The 12,601-nt window shown below is 41.7% G+C and overlaps 2 protein-coding genes across 3 annotated transcripts in view; one reads left to right on the top strand and one right to left on the bottom strand.

Moving 5' to 3' along the window:
* CAST (calpastatin) overlaps nt 1-12,601 on the top strand; it is a 356,278-nt gene that overhangs the window by 86,418 nt on the left and 257,259 nt on the right. The window lies entirely within an intron of this gene.
* Nucleotides 1-12,601, bottom strand: part of ELL2 (elongation factor for RNA polymerase II 2) — a 49,396-nt gene that overhangs the window by 18,179 nt on the left and 18,616 nt on the right. For both annotated transcript variants that reach the window (XM_065745594.1, XM_065745595.1), the window contains exon 3: nt 3,991-4,112. In XM_065745594.1, coding sequence (XP_065601666.1) covers nt 3,991-4,112 — 122 coding nt within the window. The remainder of the gene's footprint in view (nt 1-3,990; nt 4,113-12,601) is intronic.

The following is a 12,601-nucleotide window of genomic DNA, read 5'->3' as shown; positions in this document are numbered from 1 at the left end:
TGTGCTATTAATGCAGTGTGGACTGAAAGCAGGGCATGGGGAGAGCAGTGCTGTGCAGCGCTGACTAAAGTGATGGCAAATAATTGCACGCATTGGCTAAACACAGGGCTCTGAATAGCAAAGAATACACAGCTGTGCTTTCAGTTTTGATAAAGGAGGTTGAGAACAGGTTTCATGACTGCCAAAAGGGAATGTACTGTGTTGCAATGAGACGTTCAACTAAAAAATCTGAACGTGTCTTTTTACCAGACTTTCACAATCCCTCTCTTAATGGAGAGAAACATCCCTCGCTTCACAATCACACCTTATTCATGTCATCACTTTTTGGCAGTATGGACATTTGTGAACAACTACTTGCAAGGATGAAGCACAGAAAGAGAAAAATTTCATCAAAAATCTCTACTGATTTTGAGACCTCACTGAGAACTGTGCCTCCTGCCATCAAACCCAACTGACGCATCAGTTTCACAAAGACATGGTTGAATAGCCCACTAGTTTTATGGTTTTGTTACACTCAGTTTTTTAAGGTTTTAAGAAATATATTAAAATTAATATTTAAATAATAAATAATTTTAATAACATTGTATTCTATGAGGGCTGCTCCGAAAGTAATGCCTCCTATTTTATGATGTTGGCCCATAATATCAGAGGAAGATGATGATGTTGGTATGGTAGCAGAGGCTGGGCCTTCCCACCAGTATCCCATTACACATTGTTGCTGTGCAACAATTGGCAACAGAGGGACAATCTGACCAAATGGCATTAGGCATAGATGTGCGGATGAAGTAAAGGTGTGGGATTGAATTCCTCCTTGTAGAAAAAAAAGGCACTTACTGACATTCACTGATGCTTGCTGAATGTTTATGGAGAATAAACAGTGGATGTGAGCACAGAGAGGTGGTGGATGGTAAACTTCAGCAGTGGTGACAGTGGGTCATGCCTGCTGGCGCAGATTTTTTTTTTTTTTTTATAATCAAAGCAGGCAGGCTCTTGTTCATCTGCACAGCTAATGGCGGAGATTGTTTTGAAAAAGAGGGTTTAGTAGCAGAGAATTTGCTCTATCAAATAGAGTTATTGTGTTCTTTGTATCCATTGAGTTTCCATGGAAATAAATAGGAGACTTTACTTGTGGAGTAACATGTAAACGCAGCCCAATGCAATTCCTCTTCAGTCAGAATGGCCCAGGCAAGAACAAGTTGGATACCCATGCCTTACAGCCTTCTCAAGTCATGCTCAGCACTTAGCTAAGTACACATTTGAAAGTCACCTGCTTCTTCTGCCTGACAAAGACTTGCCCATCACCGTTTAAGTCCCTCCAAGATTCAAGAGAGGTAAGCCAGACCTCCCCTAAAGCTCACATGCTATTTGCTATCTTGAACTGCTTCAAGATAACTCTGCTGACTTGGTGTTTCTATAGCATTTACAGTTCAACCATCTGTTTCTCTGGAGATTTATATTTAGTATAGGGACACTCAGACCAAAGCCCTGCACAACAGGAAAGAATGCAAGGCCAGGTATGGTATCTCCTCAGCAAAGTTGAGGTGGGCATCAGGTTTCAGAAGGAGCACAGTCCTCTAGGATTTCTGTCATGAGTTCGCAAAAGCTGCATACATCAGCAGTAGCTCATGAACAGAGGTGCTGACACAGTTCCAAAACAAGTGAAGAAGGAGAAATTCCCCAGAACTGTTTCTTCATTTCTCCTGGACAAATTTAAATGCATTCTTACTGTGCAACACGCTCAGCCAGATGAGCGCATCTGTAGCCTACATAGCCTAATAGCAACTTAATTTAGCCTGATTTAGAGATTACAGGTGTTAACAGTTCTTCTGTGCAGCACTCACCTTGGCAACACCTCCGAACAGAGAAAGGATGCCAGGCTGCACTAGCCCAATACATTCTGAGCCAACTGGTAAAGGTTCCATGAAGAAATGTTGTGGAACATTTAGCATCTCATTTCTTAACTTACCAAGTTGCATCTGAAAGTCACAAAGGTGGACCAAGCCAAGCCATTGCATAGTATTTCAAGATGATACAGCCACAATTTTGTCCAACCAAAGCCCAAAGCTGTATTTTTGGCATTATTTCCTGCTCTGAAATCACAGCATTTACAATAGAAAATAGTTCTTGCCATCTAGAGCACATGTTATATCTACTGAATATTTCCTTGAATGTTGCTGTCTTTATGCACCATAGAGATTGAATATTTCAAGAAGGACCATCACCAACACCAAAGCAACATGCACTGGTCAGCGACTTGTGGTATGCTTCCACCTTCTAAAATTGTTGCGACCTGACATGAAGTCAAGAAGATAAGGGCACCCTTGTTGCAGGCCTAGAGCATGGTACAGCTCCCAGACCAGTTCTGAAATGTTCCAGACAAAGAACAGACAGAAGAGAGCTAAGAAAAGGTTTACACTATGGGAGCATCTGAGCACCAATCAAGGGCACTGTGCAACCTACTGTAGACTGGACTGCAAAATTTGAGCCAGTTTTGAAGCCAGACCCACCTTCAGCAGGAAACCAAGTACTCTCTGGTGGTCCCTTATGAATTATTTTTTAAATGATTCTGCATAAAATACTTGGATAGACTGAGAGCTGACTACACAGGAAATGGTGAAAGCTTATCTGAATTAGATTTTGCACAGCCACATTCAAATTACATAGGCATATTACTCAGAATTGTTTCTAAAAGTGCTTAAATTTAGTCTTATTTATGACATGAATTCAGTTTAACTGAAGCTGCTCCCTTCCAAACAACAAAGAGCCCACGGAGATGCTTGGTGAAACACTGGAGTCAGAAGTGGGGACCCCTGTATGTTTCCTACGTAATGAGCCTGATGAGGTACCTCCCAGAAGAATCACAAGTCTTCCATGATGGCTTGCCTCAAGGTCTATTAAAGGTTTTCTAATCGGGAGCTGGCAGCAGCTCAGTACACCGGCCACTGCAATAGGCGTGCAGAACTTTCAATGAGACAACAGAAAGGAGAAGAAGCAAGACCTCTCAGCCCAACATGCACTCCTGCAGGCTTTCTTTGCAACTCAGCAGCTGTCTGACCCCTTTCAGACACAAGTTAAACAAAAAAAGAAACACCAAAACACACTGCTCCAAGCTTGAAACCACTAAATCATTCAGCTTTTAGTTCCATCAGTTACACAGAAAGGCTGCTTTGTAGCAGAAGAGAACTAACAAAGAGGAGGAGGATGTTTAGAGATCTTCTGTCAGGCAGAAAGCTATTTAATCAGCTCATTTTCATATTGCTGGCAAAATTCTCTATCTAGACAAATCCCACATTTCCAGAGTGAGGGCAGAAGCTTTTCTGTGACCACAAACATGATTAGCACCTTTCTGAGACATGCATGAGTGGCTTCCAATAGGAATACATAAAATCTACCTGCAACTTCCTAACAATCAAGATGGACAATTGTTCACATCAATACTGCACTGAATGCACCATTTTAGGGGCTGAGGCAAATCTGATATAGCTAAGAAAATACTGTGTTTCTATTAGTTAAGACATCAACACTTTTCACTTTGACTGAAATGAACCAGGATGAAGTGCTGTTGTACTATGTTGGGCTCTGAAATGCAGCAGTAATGCAGCTATGGATAAGGCCACTGATCTATGTGTTTCTTAAAGTCAGTCAACTATACATTATGGCTATCCTGCTAGCATGCTGACAGTTATATTTACATATGGCTGGAGAAAGGACCTGGTCTAGTTTGAATGATACTGAAGTTGCTTTTAAAAATAGCAAGAGGAGGTGGAAAAGTCCTCAAAGCTTCTTCATTTTAAAGCAAAAAGTACAAGAACTCTATGTAAATCCAAGTAGATACGATTAACAAAAAAATATGCAAGGAATTTTGTTTTTCTTTCTTTTTACTGCAGTACATCACTAAGAGCATGCATCTGTTAAAGATTTTTGCTACATGCTCAAAGCCACAGAATCTGCTTAAACTCACCATGAAACAAAATGTTAAGTGAAACTTACCTTGAGGCAGTTTGCTGGACACAGTCAAAGCTTCCCTGAGGGTTATCTTTGCCAACATTTGACAAGTAGAAGTTAAATGTATGCGATTCATTTGGGTGATCAACTTTGGGAATTTTAATAAGCTAAAAGGAAAAGAAAATGTTTATTGTAAGGACTTCCATTTAAATTCCTTTGCTTGTGATTAGCAACAATAGTCTTCTTAGAATTTACTTTTAAATGAGAAAATGTTTCCATTTCAAAAGTTTTAGTATGTTTTCAGTGATATCACCAAGTCTTATCTGGCATAATTCTGCCTCTGAAAACAGCACCAGCTACGTGCAACAGTTGTAATTGTACCAGAAAAGCTACAGTCACTCAGCATCCAATTCAGCAAAACATTCAAGTAGGCAATAATCTCCTCTGATTTAGTGGAATTAATATGCATGTGCTTAACTTTATATGCAAGTGCCTGAGTAGACTGAAGCTCAGTTAACACAACAGAGCAAAACAACGTGCATAGCTCAACTTTGTGATTTATGCAGTCCTAATGAGGCACGGAGTCAAATACGAGAAGAAACAGCAACACCAAAACTGCAAGACTAAAGTTTCTTAAACTATCAAACATGAACAACTTCAACAGATAATAAAAGCCTTTTATCCTTTGCTTAGCTCTAGATTCAATTATTTGCATAAATGTGAAGTGTAAATAGTTTTTGGTACATTTAGTCAGAAACAACAAAACTTGATTTCCTTGGCTGAGCTAATTATTTAGTAAAGAATGTACCACATTCTCCTGGAGCTGAAAAATGTAAATATGGGAAATTGCTAAAATGTTTATTGGTAGAAGCACATTTTTCAGAGTGCTTTTTTACAAAAGCAGGCCTTAAGCAAATGTACACACACAAAAGACTGCCATTCAAACACTTCATTCTGAAGATAAAATTAGCTTGCATACAGTCTAATAAGCTATCCTGAAATTTGCTTGTTCTGAATTTTTAATGGAATATTATATTCAAATTATAAACAAGAAAAGTTTTGAAAAACAATATTTAGAAATCTTTCTCCTATAATTTTGCTTGTGAAATTCAAGATCATTTGTACAAAATACTAACGTAAAACTACAAGACTCCATTATCATTTATGTTTTAGTCATCAATATTGGCAGCGCTTAGTGCTCAGTGCAACAGCTCAGTGAAGAGGCTGGACAGAGAAAGACAAACCACCTGAACACTGTATTCTTTTACCTACCATATAAAGTAGTAGTCTTCTCAAAAGAGCAATGTAGGCATTTGAAATAAGATGGTAGTAATACAAGATACCAGATGAACAATGTTGGATGATACCTTGCAACTTTTAAGGAGATATACTACAGAGTAACCATCAACCAAAAAAGATCATAGGTACACAAATGACACTAAAATTCTACATCCTATAAAATTATCACTGACTGAATGTCTCCACTTACTGACTTTACCACATATAGCAGGTGGGTGTGCATGGATTTTACAGAACCATAGTGGACTGGGCATTCAACCCACTGCAGAAGACATGATATGTTTTCAGCCTGATGTAGTTTTTAGAAACGACAATAAATATGTAAAATGATTGGTCCAAGGCTGCCCCTCACAAAGTGCAACCAAACAGGCAGAAGTAGGTAACTGTTGCTTGCACTTCATTCTCAAAATTTTGGGGTTAAATCCTTGTTCGTCAGCTCAAAGAATCTATAATCATGCAATCAATGTAAGAGTTAATATCTATATCAGAGTATTCGCATCTAAAAGTCTAGAAGAATACATTTTAAAATTTAAAATGTTTGTTGCTGTTCTAGCCCCCTCAGCTATTTCTTCTATCATTTCTTCTTCTATCATATCTATCAGTATCATTTCTTCTAAATACTGAAGAAGACATAAACGAGGTACAAAGAAAAAATGAGTTTGTCTCCCTGCAGATAGAAATAAACAAAGTAGATCACCATGCGAGTTCACTCAGATTGAAACCCTGAATCTTTAAGGCTTCCTGTCATCCCTCCCACCCACTTTTGGAAGAAACTCATTGATGATGACTTCCCAATTTAATCACAAGGGCTTTAAACTAGAGTTGCCAGGGGTCAAATCATTGCACTTTGAGGCTGACAATGGTAATGGATGCCCTAAGCCTAGAGTAGGATCACATGCCAGTAAGACAGCACCTAAAGTTCAGGATAAGGGAACTCTTGTTGGTAAATCAGACTGAACTGGAGCCCAACTCAAGAGCCTGTACACCAATGCATGAAGCATGAGGAACAAGCAGGAGAAATCACAAGTGTGTGCGTGCCTACAAGACTATGATGCCACTGGCATCACTGAGACATCGTGGGATGACTCTCATGACTGGAATGCAAGAATAGGTGGCTATAAGCTATTTAGGAAACGCAGGCAGGGGAGAAGGTGCGGGGTGCTGCCTTCTACATCAATGACCACCTGGAGTCCATGGAGCTCACCTGGGGATAGACAAGGAGCTAACAAAGAGCTTGTGGGTTAGGGTTAAAGGGAAGGTGGGGGGAGGAGACATCATAGTGGGAATCTGCTATGAGCTGCCTGATTAGCAAGACCAAGCAGATGAGGCTCTCTATAAACAGATAGGAGCACCTTCATGGTTCTCATGGGGGACTTCAACCACCCTGATATCTGTCGGAGGGACAACACAGAAGTGAACCAGAAACTGAACAGGTTCCTGGAATGCGCTGATGAGAACTTCCAACTAGTACAGGAACCCACGAGGAAAGGTGCTATGCTAGACCTTGCCCTCACCAACAGGAAGGGGCTGCTGAGTAATGTGAAGCCCAAGGGCTACCTTGGCTGTAGTGGCCACAAAATGTTAGAGTTCAAAATTATGAGGGTGTGAAAGAGGGTATCCAATAAGCTTGCCACTCTGGGCTTCAGGAGAGCAGACTCGGAGCACTTCAGGGAACTGCTTGGCAGGGTGACAAGGGAGAAAAGCTCTGGAGGGAAGAGGGACTCAAGAAAATTGGTTGGTACCAAGGTCCATTTCCTCCAAGCCCAGAAGCAATGCATACAAGAAAACAGAAAACAGTCAAGAATGCTAGGAAGCCTTCATGGATCAACAAGGAGCTCCTGGACTTAAGCTCAAAACATCTATAAGGAGTGGAAGCAGCAGGTTACACAGGACTACAAAGAAGTTGTCCGAGCGGTCAGGAATCAGGTTACAAAAACTAAAATCCAGGCAGAACTGAATCTAGTCACAGACATAAAGGGGAACAAAAAGAAATTCTAACAGTTGTGTTGGTTTTTTTTAATTTATTTTTTAAAAACCAGTGATATAAAGAAGGTCAGGGAAAATGTGGGCCCTTTCCAGAAGGAAACTGGAGACCTGGTCAAGATAGATATGGAGAAAGGTGAGGTGCTCAATGACTTGTTGGCCTCAAGTTGCAGAAAGCAATGGTAAAAACTTAGAGAAGGCAGATCTGTCTGCTGTAAGTGAAGATCAGGTTCAAGACTATCTAAAGAACACGAAGGGGCACAAGTCCATGAGACCTGATGAGATCCATCCATAGGTTCTGAGGGAACTGGCAGATGAAGCTGCCAAACCATTATCCATCATACTTGATAGGTCATGGCAGTCTGATGAAGCTGGCACTGACTGGAAAAGGGGAATCATAACCACCACTTTGAAGAAGGGAAAAAAAGAAGGGAACTACAGGCCAGTCAGCCTCACCTCTGCGACAACTGTATCCTGGTTTGAGTCAAGAGAAGTATGACTAGCAGATCGAGGGAGGTGATTCTGCCCCTCTACTCTGCTCTCATGAGACCCCACCTGGAGTACTGCATCCAGTTCTGAGGCTCCCAACATAAGAAGGACATGAAGTTGTTGGAGCAGGTCCAGAGGAGGGCCTCAGAGATGTTCAGAGGGCTAGAGAGGACAGGCTGAGAGAGCAGGGGCTATTCAGCCTAGAGAAGAAAAGGCACCAGGGAGACCTTACAGCAGCTCTACAGTACCTGAAGAGGGCCTACAGGACATCTGGGGAGGGACTTCTTATAAAAGAAGGTAGTGACAGGAAAAGAGAAATGGTTTTAAACTGGAAAAGGGTAGATTTAGACTAGATGTTAGGAAGAAGATATGGAACACGTTGCCCAGCAAGGTTGTCAGTGCCCCCTTTCTGGAAGCATTCAAGGCCAGGCTGGATGGCACTTCGAGCAACCTGCTCTAGAGGGAGGTATTCCTTCCCAAAGCAGGGAAGCTGGAACTAGGTGAGCTTTGTCCCTTGAACAAGGGAAAGCAATGAAGAAAGTCTGCCATATCTCAGAAAAGCCAGTTTAGTAAACTTCAGAAAAGTTCTGAGGGAAGAAGAGCATTTTAATTTATATTAAATGCAATCAGATAAGATGATTTTCCATACTCCAGTTCAAAAAGAAAAGCCTAAACATTTAAGAAAGTGAATAAAGTATTGAATCTCTAGGTGATACAAAGCAGCCAGGAACAAAATATTTTAAGATGGAGTAAAACTTCAAAGCTGTCATGAAAAACTGAAGAGCAAGTTTGAAAACTGTAGTGCACCATCATTCCAAAGGAGCTGTGCAAGGTATCTCATTTTAGAGTAAAAACAAGGGGACCAGCTGCCTATAGGTGCAGCCCTTCAGAAAACACTCTAGAGTTGGGCAGAACATGAACACAAATCAGCAGTACTGTGCTTTTCCAGCACCTGGGTACGAACACAAATACGCAATAGGAAGCAGCAGTCTGAACCTAGCAAGATGGCCTGAGCTGCACTTGAGAGCTGTCTCTTTTGATCTGTTTTCCAGTACTTTGCAGGTGACTGCTGCTTTTGCAGTTATTCTGTTAACTTGCTGATAACCTCTAGTTTTGCAAAAAATAACCCCAAATGCTCGAAATCCAGTTTTACTGCTGTTGACGCATTTGCCATTTCTTTCTGCATCTTGCAAGACTAAAGTAGTCTGACTCATCACATTCTGGAAATAGGGCCCCTTTTTAACAAACTGTCCTGCCTTTACACTATAAATTTATATCATACAGTTCTGAGAAATTCATCAGGCAGTTCAAGTATTTTTGGCTTAATCAGAATTCAGATATTGCATATTCAGCTTAAGAAAAGGAGAGTGGCCAAAAAGTTGTTTTTCCTATTTGAGCTATACTTGCTGAATAAAGTACATACTGCAAATGCATAAACCTATAATAGAAAATAAACTTTAATTTGTATCAGGAAGCAGCACCATAAGCCAGTTGTCAGTGCCTTTGTTTTAGAAAAGCTGCTTTATATTTGTTTTCAGCCTTCCACAAGCAAAAAGCATCCCAGTTGATCTAGTGGGCAGCAACACTACCCATGGTGGTAGTGAACTGAATGGGTTTTTTAAGGTCCCTTCCAACACAAGTCATTCTGTGATTCTATAGTACGTGGCTTGCAATGCTTCGAAATTTGCTGTTATTTCCCAACAATTAAGAAGATTCCGAACTGCAAACACTCAGCTTGGTATAATTCACTATTAATAGCTGATCTGTGCTCTTTCCCCTAGAAATAGAGATGTCTTTGCTGCACTCCTTCATTAGACCTACTTTATCCATAGAAGCAGACTACCAGATAGAACACTGAAAGAAAATGAGAAAGCCCTGAAGAGAAGTTGCGTGTAGGCACAAATTAGCTAAAAAAGTGCTTGAGTTTTGTCTAGACATGGAAACAAGGTCACTTTGAAAACAGCTATATATGAACAGCATTCAGAACAACCTTTCCCTCTGGTTTAGGCACCATTCTAGTGAAACAAACCATGCATCTCTCCCCTCTGCCCTAGTGCCACTTCGAAGTAATGTTAACGAACTGCTTCCTACATCTGTAGCCCATATTCTCTCCAGAATACCTACCAGCACATGAAGACAGAGTATCATTTTTTCTTCTCACAGATGCTCACCTCACACAACCAAACACATTCATCCTTGGCTGGGATACAGTTGTTCTTTCTCATAGTAGCTAACAACTATTCATGCCTAAAATTCCTAGTATCCCTGTGCTGCTCTTAAGTATCACCCATCTCTTGATTCTCCTGCATGGCAGTAAGCAAACAGCACTTGGGAGACTGCAGACACTGAAGGAAAAGAAAAAGCTAAGATGCAGCTTGGTTCTGCTCTCTAACAGCTGTTTGTTTCAAACTCTCCTTTTTCTCATACTTCCTCTCTGTTTTACTTCAGAACTCCTTCCAGTCTCCTCACATCATTTTATCATCTGTATCATCACCCTTATTCTTCGCATTTAAAGGAAACAAAGTTTTCTTTACAGTCTTCAGTGAATGCAATGATAAACAGGCTTTGTGAAGGGTTGCACGTGAAAAAACAGTGGTCAGAAGCCATTACAGAAGAGTTATTACCCAGTTCTGGGAAAAATATAATTGCTTGTTTAACTTACAGAATTTGCATTACTTTAACAGAAGAGCACACAAAGCTTTAGTATCAATGTCAAACACAGCTCTCTAGGCTAATGGAGGTGCAGAAGTCTGTATTTTCTAGATCCACACTGAAAGGAAAGGAGTGGCTGAGCTGACCATTCTTAACTGAGGGCAGCTGCCGGAAATTCGCTCCTTCTGTCTCCATTTACATAAATAAAATGATTTAATCTGTTTGCACACAATTCTGAGACTCAAATTTAATTAACTCCCAGAATCTTCTCTCCCTCGCAGATTATTCAGATGAGCTGTGCAGTGAATGACTGGATAAGGGATCTGCTGCTTTCAAGTACTGTAGCACAGACAAGTTGCAGGCGTCACTGCACCCACCCTGAACACATCAGCTGTCTTGGTTCTGTTGCCAAAAGCAAAAACAAAAAACAAGAAAAATCTCTTAAAAAATAATTTCCAGGATTGTTATTATCTTTTAGGACAGGAATATCAGGAAAGACTCTTAACACCACTTATGACCATTTAACAACACACAGCGTGCTCTTACAGTGAAGCCTGCCAAACAGGTGGTTGTCATAGCTCCACCACCACACATTCCTCACACTTCCCTTGGGACAGCCCTGGTATCACGCCTCTACCAGTCCTGCTGACAGGCCTTCCTTTCCTATAGCATCACTAAGTACAACACAAAACCACAGTGGACAATATTAGTGCACAGAACAGTAAGGATACTGAACCAATTTATCTGCAACAGTACACTGAGAGCTACCAAGATATGAGCTTAAATATGCTAAAGGAAATCCCAGTAAGAACCAAGCCGGTACAAGATTCTGTTGGGAAAAAAAGAAAAGACAAAAAAATTCCCCACACTTTCAGCAAGATTGGTAGATGACAATGGGAGAACAGACATTTTGTAGAGTTTTAGTTTTAAAACTGCTACACCTACGAAGATTGGGGCTTTAGGACAAAGTGGTAAAGCGTTTTGCTGTTTGGAAACAAAAGTAAAAGGAGGTAAAGAGCACTTTTCACAGAATCACAGAACTGTAGGGGGTTGGAAGGGATCTCCAGAGATATCGAGTCCAACCCCCTGCCAAAGCAGCTCCCAGACCAGGTTGCACAGCTCGGCATCCAGGCAGGTCTTGGATGGCTCCAGAGAAGGAGACTCCATCACCTCTGTGTGCAGCTCCAGTGCTCCATCACTGCACTGTGGAGAAGTTCCCACACATACTTGTGCAGAACTTCCTATCCTTCAGTTTGTGGCCACTTCCCCTCATCCTATCACCACACACTGCAGAGAAGAGTCTGGCTTCATCCCTTTACTTTCCGCTTCTTATGTATTTACAGACATGGATCAGATCCCCTCTGAGTTTTCTTTTCTCAAGGCTGAACAGCCCCAGGTCTCTCAGCCTTTCCTCAGAAGGGAGATGCTTCAAGACCTTTATCATCTTTGTGGCCCTCTGTTGGACTCTTTCCAGGAGATCCCTGTCTTTTTTTGCACCAGGAAACCCAGATACAATACTGTAGGTGAGGCCTCACCTGAGCAGAGCAGAGGTTGAGGATCACCTCCCTCAACCTGCTGGCCACGCTCTTCTTAATGCACTCCTGGATCCCATTGTCCTTCTTGGCCACCAGGGAACACTGCTCATGACCAGCCTGTCATCCACCAGGACACCCAGGTCCCTCTCCTCAGAGCTCCTCTCCAGCAGCTCATCCCCCAACTTGTACCGGTACCATGCAGTCATTCCTCCCTAGGTGCAAGACTCTACTCTTGCTCTTGTTAAACCACATCAGGTTCCTCTCTGCCAAGCTTTCCATCCTGTCTAGGTCTTGCTGAATGGCAGCACAGCCTTCCAGCATGTCATCTGTTCCTCCCAGCTTCATATCATTAGCAAACTTGCTGAGGGTGGACTCTTATCTCCTCATCAAGGTCACTGATGAAGCTGTTGAAGAGGACCAGACCCAGCACCGACCCCTGAGGAACACTGCCAAGTACAGGCCTATAACTGGACTCTGCTCCACTGATCACAGCCCTCTGAGCTCTGCCAGACAGACAGTTCTCAACCCACCTCATGGTCCATTCCTCTATTCCACACTTCTTCAGCTTCGTTATAAGGATGTTGTGGGAAGTGGTGTCAAATGCTGTCCTGAAATCAAGATAGACTAAATCCACTGCTTTGCCCCATCCATCCAGCCAGTAATGACATCACAGAAGGCTATCAGGTTGATCAAACAAT

The sequence above is a fragment of the Cyrtonyx montezumae genome, unplaced genomic scaffold (assembly GCF_038088225.1).
Source record: "Cyrtonyx montezumae isolate F1298 unplaced genomic scaffold, pur_monq_1.0 scaffold_36, whole genome shotgun sequence".
Lineage (NCBI taxonomy): Eukaryota > Metazoa > Chordata > Aves > Galliformes > Odontophoridae > Cyrtonyx > Cyrtonyx montezumae.
This window is presented reverse-complemented; position numbering and strand designations above follow the sequence as displayed.